The 25,097-nt window shown below is 38.9% G+C and overlaps 1 protein-coding gene across 7 annotated transcripts in view; it reads left to right on the forward strand.

Annotated features, from left to right (window-relative positions):
• Positions 1-25,097, forward strand: part of osbpl8 (oxysterol binding protein-like 8) — a 114,575-nt gene that overhangs the window by 23,617 nt on the left and 65,861 nt on the right. For 3 of the 7 annotated variants that reach the window (XM_042511519.1, XM_042511521.1, XM_042511520.1), the window contains exon 2: positions 6,492-6,589. In XM_042511519.1, the coding sequence (XP_042367453.1) occupies positions 6,545-6,589 (45 nt within the window). In that variant the 5' untranslated portion in view covers positions 6,492-6,544. Of the gene's footprint in view, positions 1-6,491; positions 6,590-15,371; positions 15,485-25,097 lie in introns of those variants that run through there. The other 4 variants (XM_042511525.1, XM_042511523.1, XM_042511527.1 and 1 more) reach the window with 4 other exon arrangements.

Raw genomic sequence — 25,097 nt, forward strand, 5'->3', positions numbered from 1 at the left:
TTACACTGCTAGAAAAACCTCTGTTGCAGTCCCTGATTTCTGTGTTATTTTTTACCTCAACCATGTGGCTGCTGCTGCGGGCTGAGTCACAGACTGATTGCTAAAGCCAGTTTTGAGAAAGAGTGGAAAGCATCTGTCTCAGCGTGACGGGTCCTTGAGAGTCGAGGCCAGATGAAGTGTGTGTGCTGGCCGCAGCCAAGAGGCTGTTGGAGCGCTGGAGCGTTACATTAGTAGAATGACTGGTGGGAGGATTTAGTGACCTTCTCTTTGTCAGGATGTCCTCCTGTCCTCTGTCTGATATTAGGCAGTATTTGTCTCTAAGAGTCTCCTAAAGCTGCTTCCTCCCTGCTCCATTCCTTCTACTTGGCACCTTGCTAAGGAAACTCATGTACTTAAATTGGGAAGAGCTATTTTTGAAATGGCAATACAAACAAAACTTCATGTTTGTGTAAATATACCACATAAAGATGTAGAATAGGATAACATAGAAACACATAAATGATTCGAACTGCAACAGAATGGAGCGCCACCTTTTCTTGAGTGTCGGTTGCATCAAATCCTGCTTTCTCTGTGCATAAAAACCTCAATTTGCTGTTATTTGAATCATCTGAATCCCACAGCTCATTTTCTTTTATCACTTGTTCGTGTCTTTCATGATTTGAACTTGAAAGAACCTCTCCATGTCCCCATAAGGCATTTATGGCCCTGTTTCAGAGCTCTGATTGCTCTGGATGAGATTGCCCTTTCCTGTGATCAAATTACTGATCTCAGTGCAGTGGGTAAGGGCAAACAGGGGCAAATCGAATGATGCATTTTTAATCTTTATTTATTCAGGAAAAAGGTCACTCGAAGCCATAGTTGGTAACTTTCATAAAAGTATCTTTTTGTCATATTTGCTGAAATTGTCACTATATCCGAACAGCAGTACATGAGATAGATTATCTGTAGAAAAAAAATCCTCCTCTTCTTCGTAGTGCTTTTTAGGGCTCGTGTACACCTAGCGTTTTCTCAGCACCAGCGCCTTTTTCCCAATTGCTCTCAAACAGGAGTCATCTGCGGCTGCATGTGGCTGGAGAAAAATTCCCACGACTGTATTCTTTTAGCGCGCTAGCCTTTTTTGTACCAGTGCTTTGGGTTGAAAATCTCGGAATTTTTCAGAAAGGAGTTGGTGATGTTGTTGGTGAGGAGCTCCTCTGTGGGAGCAGATTGGCTGGCAAACGCTAGATGTTGCTGGTGTGTGTTGTGCGTTCATCACTGTACAGCTGTAAGCTCGTTTTTTCCTGTGTAGTCAACCCTCTGTCAATGTGACGTCACATTAGCTTACTAGCTTATGCTAATGTCGAGATATTGTTGTCATAGAAAAAAACCCCACATGCAGCGCATCTTTAAAAAAAAAAAGCTTGGAGCTTCATCCCTGTGCTTTTTTTTTTTCTTAATGATGCGCCGCGAGTGGGTTTTGTGCCGCCACTGCATTTGCTGCAAACTTTGTTTAATGTCATAATACACACTTCTAAAGCGATACTTGAAGCAGGAACAATACTGATTTGATACTCATTACCTAATGGATCAGAAAGCGAATATCCACAAGCGCTGATTACATTTTGTTGCAATCCCATGAAACACACTGTGTACAATCCTACTATAAAATGAAGAAAGCTCTGTCGGTCCATCTGTCTGTCTGTCTGTCTGTCTGCATCTAGTTTTCTCCTCAATGGGTTGCCCAATCAATCTAAAATTGCACATGGGCATTAAGAATTGACAGTGGTAGAGAGTGACAAAGCTCTTTGTCTCATTCACCCACTGCCCATGCCTGTTCTGTATAAAAATACTTCATAAATAAGGTTGACTTGTTCTTCTTCTGCCCGGATGAGTGAAAACACAGACAGCGCCACCCTGTCATTGCAACTCACACTGTGGTTAAAGGTGGAATTTCAGCTTGAATGATGTGATATAAAACCCTATTTTTTCATTCTTTCACAGCGGTTAAAAACCTATGTTGCTGCATATTACTGTATGTTTGCTGCTGTTTGTAACACATAACAAAGCATAAAAAAAGGACAGTTTTTTTCTTAATACAGTCCTTGCATCAGCAGTGTCAGTTTTCAGTTCTCAGCACTGCATCTTTCTCACGTGGCGTCTGGTGGTCACATAGTCAGATAAGGTGTAGCCTAATCTCAGTTGGGAGCACAGGGTTCATACCATTAAAATATCCACACAAACAGCAATCAGCTAAGTGGCCGCCTCCTATAATCGTTTTTAGAAAAGCATTTTCAGGATAGCCACGTGTTGGCAGACAGCTGCTTCACCCAAAATAATCTCCCCAAAAGCGTAGAGTGTAATTAACAGATGGTCCCACTTGTTCATGAACTCATGTTGAGGATGTAGTGCGGTGTTCGTGGCGTTACAGGTGCAAACAGTGAGTTAATGTCCACCATTTAAAAGGTGTTGACGGACGAGTGCGTGGGGTAGTGAGTGTAAAGGATGTATGCATACAGTCTTCATCCTTGGTAACAGGACTACTACTCTGTTTACACTTGCCTCACATTTCAAACGGCTGTTTGTGTGTGTTTGTTGTGTCTGTTTGCACTAGAGATTATGTGCGCTCTCTTGTACATTCTTGTTATCCTTTTGTCGTAAAATTCTGAGTCTTCAGGTTTTGCTGGTCTTTATTTCCTGGAAAGCTCCATTATTTACATTTTTTTAGAGCTTAGCTCAGGTCTGAGTTCTCCTAGTATCGGATTGCACAATATTTCCGTCTTTTGAATAGGGCTGTAATTAATGATTACTTTCATTATTGGTTACTCTGATGTTTATTTAATTGATTTTTCACTATGGTCTTTAATATGTTAATTTCTTATAGCCTAAAGTTGACATCTTTAAACGGCTTGTTTTGTTCTACCTAAACCCAAAGGTATTTAGTGTACAATTCTATGAAATCAAGAAAAGCAGACAATTGAAAATCTAGTGAATGTTTGGCATATTTACTGAAAAAAAATATTGTAATGATCAATTTCTGTTGGTTAACTAATTGTTTTATCAATTGATTAATAAATTAATAAAATATATTATTGTAATGATCAATTTCTGTTAGTTAACTAATTGATTTATCAATTAATTAATACATTAATAAATATATAGATAAATAGACGCTGTAATGAATTAATAAATAAAGAAATATATAAATAAATTTGGAAATAAATGAAGGAATAATGAATAAATAAAAAAATAGTATGGAAACAAATGAAATGATAGATAAATACATTACTAAAGAAATAAAAGAAATGAATTGATAAATAAAATGTAATAATTAATGAGGACACAAATAAATAAAAAATATCTACTTTTTCTATTCTGTGTCTGTATGTTAATGTGGTAGGAGTTCCTAACATCTGCATGTATTTCTTTATTTATGCATTGTTTTATTACTGCCATTTGTATTTGTTTCAGCATTTATTTAGTGTTTTATTTACATATTTCAGCATATCATTATACATTTTCTTATTGATTCTTTTGCCATTTTTCATAATTCCTAACTTTTGACCTTTTGTGTCAGATTAGATGATCAAAGTCATAAATTCTTGCAGTGATTTAGCTGAGAAATATTATACAGTTCAGTGTTTCCTCTAGGATTTTTTTCAGCAGCGGGGGGCAGGCTCTCCGGGGAGCCGCGGCGGCGTAAACAAATTATGGTTTTTAAAGGCTGAATGTAAAAATAAAAAATAATAACAAAAATTCAACAATAAAATAATAAAAACAATAAATAATAATTTCTTGATGGGGCTGTAATCAGTGGCAAAGTTTGCACCCAGGCTCAGAACAATGGATTTTTCTTGGTTTTTTGTAGAACAGCTCTAAGGCTCTGTTGTACGGTAATTCCCCAAGAGGTGGCCGTTGATGCTCAGCAGCATACATGCTGCAAGGTGATCCCCCTGCAGCCTGTTTCTCAAGTCAGTCTTCACTTACAAATAGAAACAATAATTTTTATTAATTTTTTTATTTATTTTTTTCAACCCATTTAGGGTCCCAGCCTGATAGCCTGTGTTTCCCTTTATGTTTTTCTCCTCTCCTCTCATCTCTCTCTCCTGCACCATCACTTTGCTCTCCTGCTCCTTCACTCAGCACTCCCCCTCCTGTACTCTGCTCTCCTTCACTTTGTTGCACTGCTCCTCCCTGTCTGTTACTTGTCTTATACGATTACATAAAACATTAACGTCAGATAATTTACACTCACGTCACATTTGATTACAAGTGTGAACATAATTTTTTACCTAACCATCATAATTTGAGTCAGTAAAAAGGCTAATGATACCTGACTAGCGCCATCCTCATCAGGTGTCTTTCTCTTCTTTGAAAAATATTTGAACAAGCTCATCTGAAAATGCAGTCAGCAGTTACATCATGGCGTGTATATCGCTTAATGCTATCAATTAGTTTACTCACGTTAGCGACACTGAGTTGAGTTGGCACCGGGCCCAATTAACTTAAGCTACATAACCTTAGCTGGCCATCAATATTTTGCGAATGTTTATTTAACTAATAAAATCTATTATAAGTTTTCCTAAGCTAATAAGTCTACCTTTTCTCCGGTAAGTTGCACGCTGTTTTCAAGCCGACACTCCTCTGACTCTCCGACCTGATGCCTGGATGCGAGTAGCTAATTAACGTCGGCACCAGTTAGTTGTGTTGGGGGGTGGGAGGGGGCGGTGGTATCTACCCCAAAGAGTAGATACGGAGCAAGATAGTTATCTGCCTCAGCACTCGCGACACCCAACGCAGTGCAGGACTGTGCTGTGATGCGGCGGTGGTGTATTTGCAATTAAAAAAAAAAAAAAAAAAAACAACCAAAAAAAAAAACGACATTTGAAGGAGTGGCGGGCCGCCACTCCTAAATGAGTGTAGAGGAAACACTGCAGTTGTTGCTGCTGATGCTCATTTTTATTCCTGACACTCTGTGTCTGTCAGGTTTGGCCATTTTTGGGTCTGATGCATTAGATGTTAAAGTTAGTGTTTGGGTTCAATTCTGTGTATGATTTCAGAGCCTATAATGGGGGTTAGCTTGCATGTGAATTTGGGATGAAGTAAGTGATTGTTAAATATGGAATGGGTTTAATCCATGAATATACTCATTACTGATAATATAAAAGTTTTTCTGTGTGTCCTCAAAGGCTTATTTTATCCCCTCGTGTCTTTTTCTTGGGTTTTACAGACACATGCCATATTGCTGCTTTGAATTGTCAGGCTGCTTTCTTTTGATCTGCAGAGTCGAGTGTTTTCACATCTGAGTGTGTTAACAGCACATCAGCAGATTGGTTTTAAATCTGAGTTAGAGGATATTACCTAAGTCAAAGACATACCTGCTCTTTTAAATGTATTTATTCTAGAATGCACTTGTTAGAAACTTTTCACATGTATAATGGAAGTTGGAGAAAGACCCATGGGGAAGCGGCAGGTTAGGGTTAAGGAACATTAAAAAGATGTAGGTGTATTTTCCTTTTTCGTAATTTCTTTGTATTTTTTACTGTCTCTGTCACAATTGTAGGGCTACGAAGATGCATACATGATATATACATTTAGTAACTATTTATTTCATTTGTTGAGAGAATGTAATATGTATTTCATTTGTTGTTATGTCCAGTATTGTGTTTTTTTTTATGTAATCTGTCTTTCATTGCCCTGATATTTATGTATTGTGATATTGCTGACAGCAGTTATTGGCTGATGTATACCTGCGAGTTTAGGCGAAAATAAAAAAAAACAATTGGTCAAAATCAGACATACTTGCTGAATTTTTACTATAACGCTGTAAATATACAAGCAGTAGTCAGGTCAAATTCCCTTTGATTCATAAAACAAGCAAGTACCCTCACTGATGCAGCCTTGAGTTACTCCTAAGCGGGTCAGTGGAGCGGCCAAGTGGCAGCCAGCAGAAACTTTCCCTTGACAGATAAAGGTTAAAAACAGTGTCACACTCCAACACTTCTATAGGGAAAACAAGCTGAGGCCAGAAAGCAGAGATAGATGGAAATAATGACATTTCCAGGACTCTCTGGAGGAAGCAGCTGACAGGCTGGCTGATCCTCCATCCTGACTTGCTTGCACTAAAAGTAGGCTGTTTATTAAAGGCCTGCAGCTACAGCACTGTTTGTTTGGAGAAAAATGGCCGTGGCATGCTGCATTAGTATCACTGACAGAAATGAGAGAAACCCTTCTTTATGGTAAAGCTTGTTTGTTCAGAAATTCTATAGATGAGTAGGCATGATGTTGCAAGTAGGTCCAATCTTGCAATCTAGCCGTCCCACATGAAGTTAAAGGGCACAAAAATCCACTGCTATTCTGAGACAGAAAATAACTGATTTTAAAACAACTCCAAGGCCCAGAGGGCTGAATTCTGAACACATTGTACCCTTAGAAGCCACAAATAAAGTGAAAGAAGTTGTATGCACATGTTTTGTCACACATGTGGTAACACTTTTTTTTTCTCTTTCTAACAGACATGCAGTCATCAGAGCAGCGCTGACGGGCCTGACTCTGGTTTAGCACAACCATGGAGTCCTCCTCTGAGTCCCAGCAGGAGCCTGAGAAAACTTTGGTGAGTCAACATAATCACATATTTAGTAAAGGTCCCAATGAACATGCATGTGAGGATATTCAACAACCTGCTATTACAAAATGGGAAGTGAAAAGTTAAATTACATAGTTATAGTGCTTTTAAAGGATAATAGGTTATCCAGGTCATTGTAGCTGCTTTATTTTTATGCCTCTGCACTGGCAATATCTGTGGTTAAAGGCAAGATGTTTTTGGGTTGTCTGTCAGTCCCATTCTCGTAAACGCTATACCTTAATAAAAGCCTGAGAGGATTTCTTCGAATTTGGCACAAACGTCCACTTGGACTCAACAAAGAGCTGATTAGGTTTTAATGCTCAAAGGCCAAAGTCATTGTGACCCTGTCTGTCTCATTCTTTTGAATGTGATATCTCAAGAACTCTGTAGGGGAATTCCTTTAATTTGGCACAAGTGTCCACTTGGACTCAGCAATGAACTGATAAGATAATGGTGGTAAAAGGTCAAGGTTACTTTGACCTTGCAGCCGTCTCCCCATGAACACAATATATCTCACAAACACCTTCAGAGAATTTCGTCAGATTTGCCTGGACTCAACAATGAACAGATTAGAATTTTGAGGTCAAAGATAAAGGTCACTGTGACCTTGCATCAGTCTCATTCTTGTGAATGCAATATCCTAGGAACACCTTGAATTAATCTCTTCAAATTTGACACAAACATCCACTTAGAGACTTAACTATGAGAATTAGAATTTAGTGGTCAAAGGTCATTGCGACCTCACAATCCCTGTCTTTGGCTGTAACTTAAGAATTCATATGTTAAATGACAAAATTGTACACAAATGTCTCATTATAAGATAAAATGATGACAAGCTATATCTAAAAGGTCAAAGGTGTGTGGCTGTGGCATTATAATGTTCTTCAAAAACACTTTTCTGGCAACTAGTTAATGTCATAACTCAGGAACAGAGGGGGAGACATTTGGTCAGATACTGAACTGGTGACACTAATCTTGGGTGTCCACCTTGAAACTGTGCTGATTTTATAGATATTCTGTGTTGTTGTGGGGAAAATGGAATCTGTAAGTGCTACTTTACTGGTGCATGCAACCACAACATGATCATTCTAGTTAAAGACTCTGACACATGAACTAAATATAAAATTTGTTATTGAGCAATTTAAAATGAAACATTACATATACTGCACATAGATTTTTCATTTTATCTGTAGGCTCCATTCAAGATCAAGAAAGTTATCTTATATCCACCTACCCTGCCTCATTGCCTCGTAGGCGCTAATAATTGTCCTTGATAATTAGTGGTCTTCACTCACCCTCCAAGTATAGTCTTAAATGGTAAAGGGTTCCTGTTTCCTGCTGGCATCAATGGTGGGATGTCTGCTCCAGGAGGACACTTCTGTACCTTAATGATTAGCTTAATGTGCTAATATTGCTAACCTGCAACAGGCTTTGCAGGCTCGTTGTGGAAGATGCTGCACTTTGCTGCCAGTAATTGAACTTGTCTGTGTGTGTGTGTGTGTGTGTGTGTGTGTGTATGTGTGTGTGTGTGTGTGTGTGTGTGAGAGTGTGTGTGTGTAGTTAGACAAGACAGCTACAGTCACATTGGCTGCAGAGAATTAAAGGTCACACATAGCTGTGTTTCACAGCCACAGAAATGCTAATTAAACAGGCCACTGATAACAGTCAGCCACCGTTCTTGTTTTTGTTTTTTATTCCATTGTAAAGTTGTTGCAACTTCCTGTTTGGTTTTGCAGGTTGCCAGTGCCCTATTAGAAGAATACTCTGCTGCAATTAAAAAAAAAATTACACTATATGTATTGGTTATTGGCTAAATGGGTTGTTATAGTATATCTGCATATAATGCATATAATGGCAAAAAAATCCAATTTTGTCCATCCCTAATTGTAAATGTGAATGGTCTAAGTATGGAACCTTGTGGTACTCCATAGTTATTACAAGGAAGGCTGATCCAAGACAATCAGTACAGATTATCCCATGTTCAGTCAGACAAATATATAGTATATGAAACCAGTTTTAAGTAAGAGCTTCCAAACCATATCCTCACTTACTTGCACAGGAACTCTACACACTCAGTGGCACCCTCAGTTGGCACATACACATTCATACACCCACACACAAAATGCCACGTCCTCAGCTCTCAGGATTGTGTTTCTGCCCTTTCATTTCACCTTAATCATAATCCTCAGTAGCCATTTTTCCAGCGAGCAAGAGGGCAATTATAATTGCAGATAACTGTGGTGATAACAGTGCTGGCCATATCTCCCACGGGCCTCCTCAGACAATGACACACAATGGGATTGTATGGGAGCAGAGCTAAAAGCCTTTTCCTACTTCTTTGAGTCTTGCTTAGAGTGGGAGTAAGTTTTAATAACGCTCAATATCTGTTCGTAGTGCGAGCTAATTTCTCACCCCGCCTTCTCCGGAGCCTGTTTTAGTGGCTGAATAATTAAACTTCTGATGCATTAACAGGCTTGAAAACCACATTGGTGTATTTACTGCTGCTTTGCTTTCTTTTGGATGTGCACCTCACTGCGATTTAGCGTTGTATTGGGCATTGTATTATCACTTGATAAAACATTATGAGCGGCTGCAGTGCTGGGATGATGTGAGACTTTGGCTATGGGACGTATTGTGTTGCTGGCAGGTCCTGCTGTTTGCTTAAAGGGCCCGCTGATAGAGAGGATGGCTCCCAATATGAGATGAAAGGCTCTGGGAAGCACGCCAGGTGTCTACCACTTCTCCCCTCACTCTGACATCCTCACAGTCGGGAGATGCTTCAGGAAGGTTTATGGCAACCAGCCCCCCCTCCTGTTTGAAACATCCACCACCATTCAGTCTGCTGTCATTTGCATTGTACATACTGTAATGAAAGAGCTGGTGACCTGCTGTTTGGAATAGACAGTGGTGAAAAGGCACATAGGCAGCCATTATGCACTTGGACAATGTGTTTGAGGTAGCTTAGAGGTAAGAGAACAGGATCTGTGACTAGGGGACCACTGACTGAGAGGATTTGAGGAACAGAAATGAAAAATAAAAACCGTTTTGTCCTCTGTCGAATTGCCCCTTTAAAAGGCACACCACCCCCATTTGTTCCAGAGGTGCTAACAGTCAGCAAGAGTACAGAACAAGTGCTGGGAATCTGGTGTGAATGCATTGTTGGGAAAAGATATAAGTGTAATTTTCTTTCATGAGTCTGGATAACTCATGATTGAGCCTTCATAGCAAAGAATTTTCTGATACCAACTCAACACTAATCAGTCCTCAACAATTGTACAGTACACTACAGCTAGAGAAGTCTGACATTCTCCCTTTGAGAAAGTACAAAACTCCAGAAGAAAAAGTAGAGAATTGCCCAAGTGTGCATCTGTTCTTGTTTACTGCACATAAAGAGCTCTATCGACAGTCTGGAGGCGAAGATTACTTTCATAATAAAAATCGACAAATGGTGTATCCCCTTAATGGGCTCTTTTCATGCCTGTCAGGAAGCCCTCTGCTGCTCAATGAATCATCAACATATACAATAAACCGATATGAAAGATTATAAGATTTTCCCTGATTCATGGAGTCAAATGTATTCGAAAAGCACTTTCAAGTAAGGGCTTTTTTAGGCACACCTTTGGCTCTAGGATTCCCATGAAACTTTGTCATGGTCCCTGGATAATTAATCTTTATGACTTTGTTAATCGACTCAAGTGCAAGATTTTCATTTATCTGTTGAAATATATTTTTATTAACTACATCAATTGGCAAAAAATATGGTCTTATTTTCCGTCTTTACAACTATTGAATGGATAGTTGATTCTTCTGTTAAAAACACAACGTCTAACTGGCATAGACTGGGCCTTGGTTCTTAGACATATTGTGCCACATAATGTGACAGCAACAAGCTACGGGAGGCTGTGTGAAGCCAGAGGTGAAAATTGGCCCCAGGCTGCTCTTAGGGAGTGAGAAAGTGAGGCTGCATCAGCTTCTGCCCATCAGTGGTCAGACTGAGGGTGCTGTTGACAGAACCAAGCTGACAGCCCAGCCTGATGAGACACATTCTCTCACCACTAAAGTAAATGGGTTAAAGTAAACAGAAAAAGTAAGCTTATTCTCCACGGGTTTAGCTTGGCCTCCAACAAGGAAAAATTGCAAATGAGAGTCTCAAAATATACAGAACTATTTTTTAAAAGACTTGACAAAGTGAGCTTCAGATGATGTGGGGGTAGCTGCAGATTTTCAGGATTTAAATAAGTGCAGTGGAGAATGTGTCCTGCCAAGATTCGTGCAGTCCTTCCTTGACAGATATATCAGTCTGGTTTGAGGTAGTGGTTGGGCTATTGATTGAATAGGCAGTAATCAAGACAGTTTGGATTTATTCACACTGTGAATGAAAAAGGCTGGGGCATGTAGCATCACATAGATTGGGTAATTGGTAAAAACGCTGTGTGTGTGTGTGTGTGTGTGTGTGTGTGTGTGTATTCCATTAAAATATTGCTTTCTACTGTATAGGACCCTGTAGGAATGCGTAATGCACATTTAACAGTCTTTTTTTTGGTATGAATTCAAAAGTGCACACACTCCTGTGCAGCACTCTTGGAGTATCCTGTTCCTTTGGCTTGAGGAGGGCCATATATTGTGTGTCAGATCACTGGCTGCAATTATGATGGAGTGTGTTTTCTGCTTGCTTCAGTACAAAGAATAGAGAGGAGTGGCAGCCATCCTCAAAACGTATCCCCCACTTAGCATAAAGTGTAGAAAATGTAATTTACTATTGGTGCTGTAGAATAATGTGCTATTTGCAATGTTGGGATGGAGGAAAATGCAGCAAAACTTTAGGTTACTTATGTAACCCTAATCCTCTGAGCATTGATTAGATATGCCAGACAATGAAACTAGTGCTATGAAATGTGGCTGGCCAGTCTGGATGATTTTTTTAATTAGTTTAATTAGTGTTCTATTAGTTCTTAGCATTTGAAATGGTTTCAGTGCTCATTTTCTACAGTATTTTACATTGGTATCAGCAGCTTTCTAGCTCTCTCTTATTGTTAATGTTGAGTAAAGTCGTTTGGCTGTTATCTGCTATTGACCAAGAAAAGAAAAGCTGTTGTTGTCATGTTATAGCCTTGTTATATTTACCTTTTAATAAAATATTAACTTTCATGCCATTGACGTTAATTTTTACTCATAAAAATGGTATTGAATATGAGCATTTTTCGAAGTAATGTATTATTTTACATCAGTTTACATCAGTCTTGGTATTTCTATTTGTGTCGAAACAGGGCTTTAACTCACCACATTACCTACTTCCTGTTTCCAATCATGTGTCAACATCTTTCTCCATGTGGGTATGTGACTACAGTTTTGTATTGGTATTCTGAAGTCTAAAGTCTTCTTTCAAAGTGACTAATTTGCGGCATTTTATAAAAGAAAAAAAAAATATGGTAGCGTCAAATTACTGTTTAAAGTTTTTATGCAGCTGCCACAGTCCCTACCATAAATGGGTGCTTAGTACTTCTTCTTTGAGAAAACATTGTCAAAGTCACAGTCTGAGTCACGCTCAGCAGGAGTTTCCTGCCAGCAGCTGAGCACTTTAGTCTCATTAAAATGCCCAGTGTTCCATTGCAAATGAGCTTTACATTTATGAATGTGATGGATGCAGTTTGTTTGTTCTGCTATTATCGGTGTCCTTAAAAGTTTTGGTTACTTTACCACCACAGGGCAGTTTAAGGAACAGGACTGTTTTTGTCAAGATGCAAATCTATCATCCAACACCATCATGTGAATCATGGTCATACCTCTCAGCAGACTAAATGTAGAAGACTCTGTTACAACTGTCCCTTTGTAGGCCAGTTGATTCATTCACATCTAGCAGCTGCATAATGAACCCAGTCCTTTACTGTTGGATCCCAAAAATTTAGCAGTTATGTGAATGCCAATGTATGCATTCCCACTGCATTAAAAATCCAGATGTTAGCAAGTGTTAGCGAGTTTTTTATGCGGGGGGGGGTAAGGCTCTAGTCGTTTTGACTGAGGCCAAGAAAAGTACAACACATTCCTTTCTTGTCGTTTAAATTTGTTTAATTTTATTTTAGTCATATTTCAGTAATAGCTTATGAGTAAGCTTAGTTAAATTTGTTGATCAGTGATTGCCAAGGTATTACATGCATTTTAAATAGATCACCATTTTCAAAAATACCATTGTTCTGTTTCTTGCCAAGAGTTTGATTAGAAGAATGATACCACTCAGATATCTGTCCATCCAAAGATGCCTGTCATCTTAGCTTTCTGCCACTTTCTTGAGTCATGAGTCTGGTCGCCAAAAATTAGCCCCATCCCATCCTTAAAGGAACTTACCTGGCAACTGACACGTTCACATATCTACTAGGCTACTAGCAATCAAAAATTGTGCCAAAGTGACTCACCAGGGAGATTAGAAAACAAAACTGGTGACATGTTGAGTTTTCACACTATTTTTGTACAGTCACAAACAAAGTTAACAAGTTCTAAATCATATTTCTAGCAATCTGCTGGCAAATTTTGTGAGAACCACAGCAGACTGTTGTACCATTTCTGAGAGCAGCTACTCTTGAACCACTTGTACACTGTGTTTTCTCATCACCTGTCCTTTTCATCTTAATTGCAGAGTACTGACAGAAATGTTCTGTTGTAAAAAGTAAACAGAGCAGACCTCAGTTTCACCTTTCCAGCGGAGACTCAATGTTTTGTGTTGATGACATGGAAAGTGTTGACTGAGTCTTGTTTTGAAGATTATTTACTCTGATGGAAGGTGAGATGAAAATCAAATTAAATCCAGCATTTTGCAGGAGAGGGTGACTGAAAGGGACTATATAACGAACATGGAGTATAAAGTGTGATGTCACTTTTTAAAGTCACTGACATTACACTTTGGTGTTTCTGTTCTCATGCTCCCTCCTATGGCTCTCTCTTCACAGGAGCACACACAAAAAGAAAGACTCACAATCATGATACATCACACACACTCCTCCGCCCATCCATCCCACTTTCTCCTGAGTGATAGTGTGCGTGCAGCCGAGGTGTCTTTGTATCCACAGAGCTCCAGACTGCCAATTTTAGTTGCATTTTGCGAACGTGGAGCACCAGTGTGACTTGCAAATACTGTTAGCATATGAACTCGATTGCTTTAAGTTTATTTCCAGCTCACAGAGAATAACGTTAAATCATCGGGTATTTTTATTTAACTTAGCTATAATAATTAATTTAAGTCTATTATGACAGCATTTTATTTATTATAACAGTACTTCATTTAACTTCTTATTGCAGTAATTGATTTAACTTCATTATAACAGTATTTTATTGAAGTTTATTATAACAGTACTCCATATAACTTAATTATAACAAAACTTTATTCATCTTTATTTTAACAGTAATTTTTTTTACTCTATTATAACAGTAAGATATTTAACTTCATTATAATAGTAATTTGTTAAACTATATTATGATACTATTTTATTTAACTTTTTTATAACAGAACTTTATCTTAATTAAAACAGTATTTTTTTTACTTTATTGTAACAGTACTTTATTTATCTCTATTACCAGTACTTTAATTAACTTTATTATGACAATACTTTATTTAACTTTTTTTATTGCAGCAGTTTAATGAAATTTATTGTAAATGTATTTTTTAAAACTTTTTTATAACAGCACTTTATATACCTTTATTATAACAGTATGATTTGAAACTAACTTTAAAGTAAAAAAAATCCTTAAATCCAGAGAGCGAAGTCTTCTTTCATAAGATGAAGGGGGACTACCACAGATACCTTGCTGAAGTTAGACCAGACGAACAGGAGCACAAATAGAACTCGGAGAAATCTTACAGCGACGCCTGTTATAACTATTGTTCAGTTAATAATTTTGTATTTTAGTGGTCCTCTGTTGAGATATATATTGTATATCTCGATATAGCCTAATAATATCGTGATATAGCCCCAAACAACCTTTATGGCAAACTCTTCAACGTGTGTTCAATTACATACTTTGTCATTATATCTTTAAATGGCCCCCGCTCTGTGCTGTGCAGCCAGCAGTTAGGCAGGTTAATGGAAACAGGAGCACAGGAGAGTGCATTAAAGCTTGCATTATTGGGCCCATAATAAGGTCACAGGGGCGGCTGCGTTGTGCATGCGTCGTCCCTCTGGGATGATTTTCCATGATGGGGGAGATCGGGTTGGTCGCCTTGGTTTATTGGTGCAGAAGGGCCTCAGTCAACAAGAGCACAACGAAGAGGCCGTGTGGTTACAGTAGCTGTGCTCGAGGGCGCACTCAGAGTTGCACTAACAAGTGCCTCAATACACTCGATTCTGACTGAGGCTTTCAGTTCAGCCCTCTATGTACAGCGACAGCCCACTTCCTTGTTTTGTGGTCGCGTGGTGTTTCACTGGTTTGTGTGTCAGATGATGTTTGCCTGAAAAACATGTTTAAAAGAGTTGCATTGTAGTCAGGATGCCCATCAGGGGGTTTATAGAGAGAAAGAGAGAGAGGAGTAGATGCAGGAATAGATGGATGGAAGGATAGAGAGAGTGAAAATGATGGGTGCTTTGAGGCCAGATAATAGCTGAGGAAGAGTAAACAAATGCCAGTGATGTAACAAATTTACAGAGCAGGACAATCATTAGAAGAAGAAGAGGAAAGATCAGAGAGAGAGGCTCCAATTCTCTCGCATGTTCGCTCTCTCTGCCTTGTCTCCTCCCTTCAGTGTTTCAGCGTGTGTGTCAGTGTGTGTGGGAGAGACGGGGCTGAGCTCAGTGGCTTGTCGTACCAGGTTTAGTCCGACCAAGAAGCGGCAGCAGCTAGCGACGAGCTCACCTCCCTCGACTGACTGACACACGGTACGCATTTCCTCTCTTCTCTGTAAGTGAACCTGAATGCTGTCAAGTGTCAAGACGGGAAACGGGGAGTGGGTGGATTAGACAGAGGTGAAGTTGATCATACTTTGAAGAATTCTGTTTTGCAATAGGATGTAGAAAAACATGGTAATCAGCTCTAGGAAATAATGTGTTGTCATCTTATGTTGCCATAAAAGGAAATTTTTGAGATACAGTTTTACACTTTTGACCGTGTTGTTTCCATTCCAGCTTGTTGTTTGCTCAGTGTCACTAAATGAAGGCCAACCCTCACTGCCACTCTTTGTTCATGTATAGCTAACGCAGATCATGCAGCTTCCATTAGCGTGCTGGAAAGAGTTGCTTTGCAGTGTTTTTGTTGTTAAAGTGTCCTTTTTCAGAGAGATCCTTGAATGTGTCTGTGCTGCGTGTACTGCTGCAGGCTTGTAGCCAAAGCATGGATCTAATCAAGGCTAGTGACAAAGAGGGGAGGTCTGTCTCTGGTTGCTTGCAACAGAGGAAAGAGCAACATGGAGTCTATTATAGAAACACGATAGCTACTTAATGTATTGCTCTCTAGTGCAACTAAAAAGAGCTTTCAAGTAGAGTTTTGAAAAAGACAGTGAACTGTTTATATTTTCTGTTTGGTAAATTAACTGCAAAAATCAGGATTTTTGATTGCTTCCTTAATGTCTGACCATGTGCGTGGTTCATTTGAAAGAGGACAAATTAAGCAATTATCCATTGCTGGGATGCAGTTACGCAACAACAGTTTTCCAGGAATGGTTGTGTTTTTTTATTTATTTTTTGCTCACAAAAGAGGCTCTGCAGGAATCTTGGCTGCAGCACAGGGGTGCAGGCAGCTGGGCCAGAGCAAGTCTAATCAGATTGATAGTACTAGCCAAGGCTTGTGTTCATTCATTCTAAACAGCTGCTGGAGTCTGGAGTAAAGCTTGATGCTGCTTCACACAACAGGAATGGGAGTCATTTAAAAAAAAAAAAAACAATTGAATGATGTTACAAAGAAATCTTTAGCGACTTTTCAATTCAGACCACCAAAACACTTGTGTGTAATCATCTGAATGAATTATTGCTTTGTAATTAGATTGAATTGCAATCTTGTTGTCATTATTCAGCTTGATATTGTGTTCGTGCTTGCTATTTTCCGTGGAGGAAGACGTATTTGAATCCTTGACTTAAATAAAAATAACAAAACCATTAGGGCTGTACCCGACTCAGGATTTTGTCCATTAAATACAAATATTTGATGAATCTTATTTTATTATTTCTTATTTCTTATTATTCTTTTTTTGCAAGTTTTAAAGTTTGAATGGGCTCAGTGGGCTGTTCAGTGTGACAGCAGTTTTCAGTCAATATAGGAAATAGAGTAATAGCATAAACGATGGATTGGCAGTGTGCAACATTTTTACCTGACACTATATCAAACAAAAGCCAGAAACTGTATCGTATTTAGTTGCTGTGAGCTGTAAATTCACTAGGTAACAACAGGCCAAGATTTTAGTATCACAGCTGATTTGGTTTTCATATGTAGTCTGTTTATAGTTTTAGCCAATTTAGTTTTGGGTTTGAAGGTTTAAACAGCAGGTAAACAGTAAATATGGTGACGTAAGATGCATTGATCAGATGCAGTCACAGAACCCAATGACTAGAGTTAGTTAGTTATATTAGATTATTTAAAAATGTATCCGCATTCATATGCAGATATTTGCTTACAGAGATAAGTCAAAATGACCAGCGCATGGAAGCGAAGGCAGATAACAGCTGGCTACATCGGATCAGCCTGAAATATTGGCCCTCACCCCCAGAGGCTTTATCATCATCAGACGATAGCCTTGGGTTCCAGGATTGGCATAATGTAAAAGGCTCCAGTAGAAGTAAATGCCCTACATTCAATATACTGTTCAAAATACATTTCAAAAATAATATTGAACAGCATGTAATTCCACAACTGGTTGCGGAGAAATCACACCTGTCACCATGACTGTGGCAATTTTTCTGTTGTCATTTTTCTGGCTTTGGCACAGGCTAGCAGTTCTGCTAGCAAAACTCTGATTGTATTAGTTGTTTTCCAATTAAGAAAAATGCCTTCAGGGATGATAACACCGAGTGAATCATTGAAAATTTAGTAGAAATGGGCATTGATTCAGAGGTCTGGAACCAGACCAAATTAATCTTTAAGTCTTTCAATGTAACGTCCAATTGTGCAGCCCCAATCTCCACTGCAGCATTAGCTGAGCACCCCTCCAGTGCCACAGTGTATGTGTTGGAATTTGAATCCTATCTGCATTAGTTTATGATGAGGTGAATGGGGCACAGCTGTTGGTAGACAGTATGTTATTCAGGAGCTCCTATGAGGAAACGACACCAGATTCACTCTCAAAGTTTTGATTAATTAACACACATGATTGTTGTCAAGAGTCTGCCTTGACAACAATCATGTCTTAAAAATGTAATCCCATATTTCCAGTTTCAACCTCCTGCTGGACACCTCAGCTCTCCAAATCCCTAACAAGAACAAGAACAAGGCCCGGCTGTGATCAGCCAGTGGTTTCATTTCCTCATATTTAAGCCAACCCTCAATGGTGTTATGAGGCCAAATTCTGCACTGCACTGCCTTTGAGGGAGAACTATGACTATTTTCAAAATCCATACATGTTATCCCTATGGTCTCAGACAGTCCAAAAATATTAGTAAACAAGAATACCCCCCCCCCCCCCCAAAAAAAAAAAAAACTATAGTACTAAAACACAAACTTGTGATGTAATGGGGTATAAGGTCTGGAGGGCCATTGGCAATGAATTTGGAAAAGATGTTCTAGATGACACTGAGAGCACCCGGGGCAATGTTTTGAGTATATGGTTACATTTTCTGTTCAGAGCTAGAAACACTTCAACTGAATTTTGGTATAAAAAAAAGAACACAAACATTTTCTGGGTCCACAAAATCAGGCACCCATTCATTGTATCAGGAATGAATCACTGTTGCCTAATTTGTATTTTCACATGTTGGAGAATCTAACCCATTCAAATAAATGATGTGAATTCGGACAATAATCACATAAACGTTTTTCCAGCCCACTACCACCGCTGTGGCAGCAAGTGGCAGCTAACGCAAATTTCGCTACCTATGTCACATTTTCATTCCACTTGCACACAAGATCATTCCTTCAAGAGCTGTATTGATGTTACTGAATATGCTGCTCCTATGAAATGTCCAAAGACTAGTTAAATTACAAAGTCGAGTCAGATTCGAGTCACAAATTTAATGACTCTAAAATGGACTTGACAAAAACAAAAAAGACTGAAAACTTGATTTGGACTATAACAACAATGACTTGTAACTGCCTACCTTACATCAAGCCCAAAGATGAAAAAAGAAAGTAATATTAAAAGAATTAGTTCATTTGCTGAATCAACTAACACTATTCATTCCCAGCATGTGTGAACCAATCAGTTTATTTTGTTACTGAGAGACGTTTGAGAAAAATAATACCAAACATTTATATATATATATATATATATATATATATATATATATATATATATTATTTGCATATAAAAATTGCATAGTGGCAGACTAGTTTTAACAAAAATAAATAAATACAACATTGAACATGTTCAAATTGTTTTTTAGAAATTTGATATATTATGGCTGTTGTTAAATTGGCATTACATTTGGTTAAGAGCACATTATGACTTGTTTAGTACTCAAAACTTAAAATTAATGTTTAGGGACCTGACTTTGGACATGTCAGTTGCAACTTGGGCCTTGACGTGGGACTTGGAGTGCAAAGAATTGAGACTTACTTGTGACTTGCAAAACAACGACTTTGTCCCACCCATGCCCCGTGCTTAAATTGTTGTGAGATGCTGATAATAATCACATACTAGCATTGAATTTTTTTAACTCTTTTGAACCTGACTCCTCCACCACAACCACTGTAGATCTTCATTTTTACTATCATGCCTCGTTACGAACATGTACGGTGTCACCTCCATGCTGTCCCTGAACCCTAAACCCCCCCTGCAATGATGAAACGGAGACTACACTCTATGTGAGGTCCATGGACCCACCCAGCTACCCCCCACTTCACCTGTTTTGAAGGCCGACGTGCTGAAATGTTACAGTCAAATGAAATTCTGCCTGTAGCCTGCGAGGTCAAATGACCAGCAGAAATCCTCCTCCGCACCCTCCCCCCCTGCTCCTTCTTCATGAAAGATAAAACACAGACAAGACAGAAAGATCCTAAAACCAACAGGCATCATTTTTTAATCTACTTTCTTCCCAGTGGCCTGTGAGTTGACATCATTAGGTTTTATGTTAACAATGGAGAGAGATGATGAAAAAAAGAAATCCAGTGGGATTGCTCCTGTTTGCACTGGTGTCAGAATGTTCCCTGCCGCTGTGAATTATCGCTTTTATGGATTTCCTGTCAGGCCATACAAGGCTTCAGATTTCCTTTCTGTCCTCCTCAACCCGTATCTGGAGCATAAGTTCTCTTCATTTAATTGTAATTCAGGACCTCCCAACACACTTTTTAAGAAAAATTCAAATTAAAACCGGCTTTAGACCCATTAGCTGTCAAGAATTTAAATTGTAGAAAAGGATGAGCATGTACAAGTTGTTCCCAGTCTGGCACCAGTGCTCAGTTTGTGGCAAATTTTAAAACTGTGTCATGCTTTCATGTAGAATTCATTAAGGGATCATTTTTATTTAAAGGGGGTGGGGATGGTACAGTGTGAGGTGAATTACAGCAAAAATGAGACTCCTTGGGTGACTCATAACTCAGCCACATCTTACACACAGACATGATACACATATTTTTAGATTGTGACTTATACTTCCTGGGGATATCATTATCCCTGATGCCCATCACGAATAAACATTCTTAAATCTGCTATCATAAAAAATTAGGTCCCTGTAGAACTTGCCCTAGAATCATGGAGATTTAAGTTTTCTTTAGTATCAAAGTAAGCAAGTGATAGTTGACGATATATCCACGGCTACATTGCAAACAGGAGCTGCTGATGGCCAATTCAGTATATTTGAAATTGAGCCAATTTGTCAAAATGTTACTAAATATAAGCTTAAAATCTATGCTCAAAGTGTTGCCCATACTCCACAGCAACATTATACTTCTTGTTTACATCCCCCAAATGCCTAAATCATGGGAATTATAATCCTCAGACTTAGAGCAGGAATGTTACCCAAATAGTAGCAAGAGGGGGGAGACAGAATGATGAAGCAACACACATGCATAAAAAGAAAATACTGTGTTTTATTGATTGTCCCATACTAGGGAGGCACGATAATGTTGGGGTGTCATTGATGTGGGTAAATTGATTTTTTTCCACTAGTAAGTATATGTGTGCGAGTCGCTGAATTTGTGTCTACATGCATGTATGATTTGTGCAGGTGTGTGTGCACTAATATAAACATGGGTGCCCATGTGCGCATATATACTGATGCGTACCCACTGTTATTATTCTGTGCACTGACAGAAGGTAGCCAGAGCACTCAAATGTGATGCCTCTTGATGCATATAATATTGACAAAATTGAACTTGAAAACCTCTGATCTAGACAGTTTATGAAATTGTCTTTTTAATGCACCTGGAAGGAAATCCAAGTGCTGCAATGGCTCTGCAGTCGACATAGACACTTGAATATATGAAACACTTAAAACCTTATCGGCTGCTCATTCTAATAGATTGCAAGATTGTAACTCCTGCCTCTCTGCCAGCTTTCCAAATGAATGAGCAGTGTTTACTGCCTTGGCTCAGGTCTTAACTTTGGACAGCATCTTGGCCAACACAGTCGGCTCTGGGCTGGTTACACTCTCTTGGCCCATATGATGAAACATTTTATTTATGGTGCATGTTGCAGCTCCACTCCAGCCATAAATCAGTCACCATATGGGCTGCTCCAAGATCTGTACCTCATACAGCTGCCCCCTGCTTGCCTGCACTCAGGCTTCGGCCATGGACCCACCTGGTGCTGACAGATGTGTCAGTTCTTTGATGGATAAAGGCAATCTGACACTACCGCATGCTGGCTCGGACTCAGTGTTTTCGCACTTAGCAAGGGCTGCAGAGGAGGATGGTTTGGGTGTTGGCGGGATGGACTATCATGGCAGTATGGCACAGTGCTGTAGGAATGGCTGCAAAATGTTGGCATTGCTTAGATGAGGTGAGAGTATCCCCAGTTTTACCATGACATTTTGTAATGTTGCTCCTTTTTTCCTAATGAATATAATTTTTAGAATTAATAATAACGAGGAGTATGAATTCCTCCCTGTAACCAGCCGCAGCTCCTATCTGCTATTTTTTGATGTCAGGAGTTTACAGTTAGCGCTTATCCTTATGCATGAAATAAGGTGGACATTCTCTCTCTATTCTGATAATGATTCCTCCTCTCAGAGAACTAGTTCCTTTCAGCAGTGTTTACCACCACTTACAAGATTAGTATCTGGGGCAAAAATTGTTAATTGGTACCTCTCTTGAGGACAGCTTGTATCATGTTGCTTAATTAGGGAGACACTGTCGATGAAACGAGACACCATCATGTGCTTTGGTTTTCCTGGAAACTAAAAAAAATGAGTTTACAGATCATTAACAGTGGGGTTTGGTAGAGAATACAGGTTCTGGGTAGTTTTATTAGACTGATTATAAATGTCAGGAATTCACCATTTTTTATGAGGGGAATGTTCAGAATATGACCTAACTTTCAAGCTCCTGGAAGTAGTCCAAACACTGTAGATTGATTTTCTTGTGTTACTGGTGTTAATATACGCCATGCATGTAAACATAAATCCCAGTAATTAGCTTCAAAAAGCTCTTAGTTTGGCTTTGTAAATACCGCTGATTAATCCAGTGTCACAGCAGCTGTTGTGATAAACTTCATTATAGTGTGTGGTAGGCGGGAGACTTTCCTATTAAGTTAAATGGCTGTTCATTCACTCCCAGGGCAGAACCTCAGTAACAACACACACAACACAGTAGCAACTCATCATAATATAAACAACATAGTTAACCCCCCAGTGTTCAACACAAGGGAATGCAACTCTTTACAGATCAATAATGCCTTTCATTTCATTTCTTTCACTGCAGAAATGGCAGAAAAGTTAATTTTGAGTTGTTTTTTTTAATCGTCCAATCTTGTGTAATACACACAGAGCAGTACAGACACAAATAAAGAAACAATAATGCATAGCCACAAATAACTGGTGATATTAGCCTGTTGGGTGTGTAGCCAGTTTTGTAAAATGTTTTGTTGAAAGATGTATGATCCACTGTGCGTGCAATTTGCAGGGTTTCACATTCATTTGTTTCTTTGTGGAGGCTCGCCATGATTAAAACATCTGCCGCCACATGTACATTTTCTGTTTTTGGAGCTGGACCATTTATTAGGAGCACTGTTAAAATGAATCTTCTATTTGGTTATTCATTGCACCTCTCCTCATTGATTCTGCTCCATCTGTGCCCAGATAGAGCAGCATAGTACATTAAAAGTTCATTCTGCTGGGTCTAAAAGTTTGCATTCACCTGCAGCAGCTGCTCCTCTCATCCATTGATCTGATCTGAATGAATAGACAGAACAATTTTCCTCCCTGTGAGTCACAAACTCATGGAAAGCTCCGCCTACCCTGCGTTCATAGACCCACAAAAAATTTGAGAGGGGACACACAATGATACAAAAGGACAAAAGCATTTAAAAGAAAAAACATTTGTTGCCAGATGTTGGGAAACTCTGCTCTATATATTACAGCTCGCATGTTATCAATATTAGTTGCTAAATAGGCCATGGAACTTGTTTCACTTAGAGAAAACTATAACTTCATCAATCTATCAGCTAATTTTTTTTTTTATGCTAGCTTCCTGTGGCACAGTGCTTTCGGTCTGTCCGAAATCTGGCAAGGCGTGACTGTGTTTGCATGAAAATGACATGAACCATAGGTTATGGCCTTCACAATCACTAGATCTATGGGAGAACTTGTCAGACAACTCTCTTTACCACCATCATCAAAGCACCAAATGAGGAAATATGTTTTATTCATCTCTCCGGCAGAGTTCAGAAACTAGGAGAAACTATGACAAGCAGCACTGAAGTTATTCTAGAGCACTGTGCAACAGTACCTCACAAAGACATTTTATGTTTGTTCTTCCTTTATTTTGTAGCTCATCTGTATTTGCAGCAACCAAACAATATGACAAGTATAAAACAGAGTAAACAAACCATTTAAATGATGGTGTCTCACTGGATCTCTAAGAATGTACTGTGGTAGTGTTAGCTAAACAAATAACTGCCAGTGATGACTCAGCTGCTCAGCAGCAGTCTAGCACCTAGAGTAGAAAACTCTTTCTCTCTAGGAGTCCCTGACTATATTCTGTCCTTCATCTTTTCTTCTCAGTATGTGATCTTTTTCCATGATGGAATGTATTCACAACATCTATACAATATGCACCTGGACTGGGATGGAGGACTTTTTAGCTACATTTTTCAGATATTTGTTGCCTTAATACAATGGACAGTCCACTGAGTATTACAGCAGCCTTCAGGTTTTGCCTTCATATCAACATGCTTTGATTCAAAGCTGAATAAATGGCAAAAGGTGCCTTTCGGATACAGAAAAAAGGGGCAAAACTGTTGTCTCTTCTTTCCCTGCTACTAAAAAGAAACTGGGTCAGAAATCTGCTGCAAGTGATGTTTAAACATTATGTAATATGTCATGGCATTTTATCCTGCGTAAGCACTCTTCATCTTTTCAGGGGCAGAGAGAGCGTGCTATGTTTGAGGCAGCGTTTCCTGTAGAGGATTGAAAGCTTTGGAGAAGATGAGGGCCATTTCTGTTACAGTTAACTTATAATATATATTGAATCTGTATATACTGTTAGATTTTTTTTCATTCTTGTATGTACGTGTAATTTTTTTATCATTCTGTGTCCCTTTCTTGGACATTTTTGTGGGTCCTTGCTTGAACACACAGTGCCGATGGAATTTGTCTAAAGTTTTTTTGTTTTTTTCCCCCTCAACAGCAGTTTGAGTCACAGGATGGATAATCGATCTATCGCTCCGATCAGAGCTGTTCAGATCAATAGATGAGAGGAAATTTCACTTTAACTGTGCCTGGTGTTCTGCCTCCCCATCTGTACCCAGAGTACACTCTGTGCTCCCGCTGCAATTAATAGCCGAGGGTTATATACATATCCCATTAGTGTTCCTATGAATAGTCCAGCTCCAGAAATATAAAATCATAACGTGGCGACACAACTTTTAATTGTGGTGGGCTGCCATAAATAAATGAATGTGTGGGGAAACCCCGTGTATATTATGATGTATGTATATATGTTTGTATGCATGAATGTTTTGTGTTGATAATTGGAACTCAGTAATGAAACTGAATACCTGAGTACACAGCACATTACAAAGAAAACAAAAAAGAAAACCAGGGAGCTATTTTTACCGAGCAACACTAGTTTGTGTCCATTTGTCTAGCATGTTAGTCTTGTGAGCAGGGCTATTGTCAACAATGCTTTGCAAGTTGCCAAACAGAAGCAAAAATGGAACAAAATGGCTATAAAATATGAGGGCATGAATGGGAGGCAAAATTGCTATTTGTAC

Source organism: Plectropomus leopardus, chromosome 22 (assembly GCF_008729295.1).
Source record: "Plectropomus leopardus isolate mb chromosome 22, YSFRI_Pleo_2.0, whole genome shotgun sequence".
In the NCBI taxonomy this organism is placed as follows: domain Eukaryota; kingdom Metazoa; phylum Chordata; class Actinopteri; order Perciformes; family Serranidae; genus Plectropomus; species Plectropomus leopardus.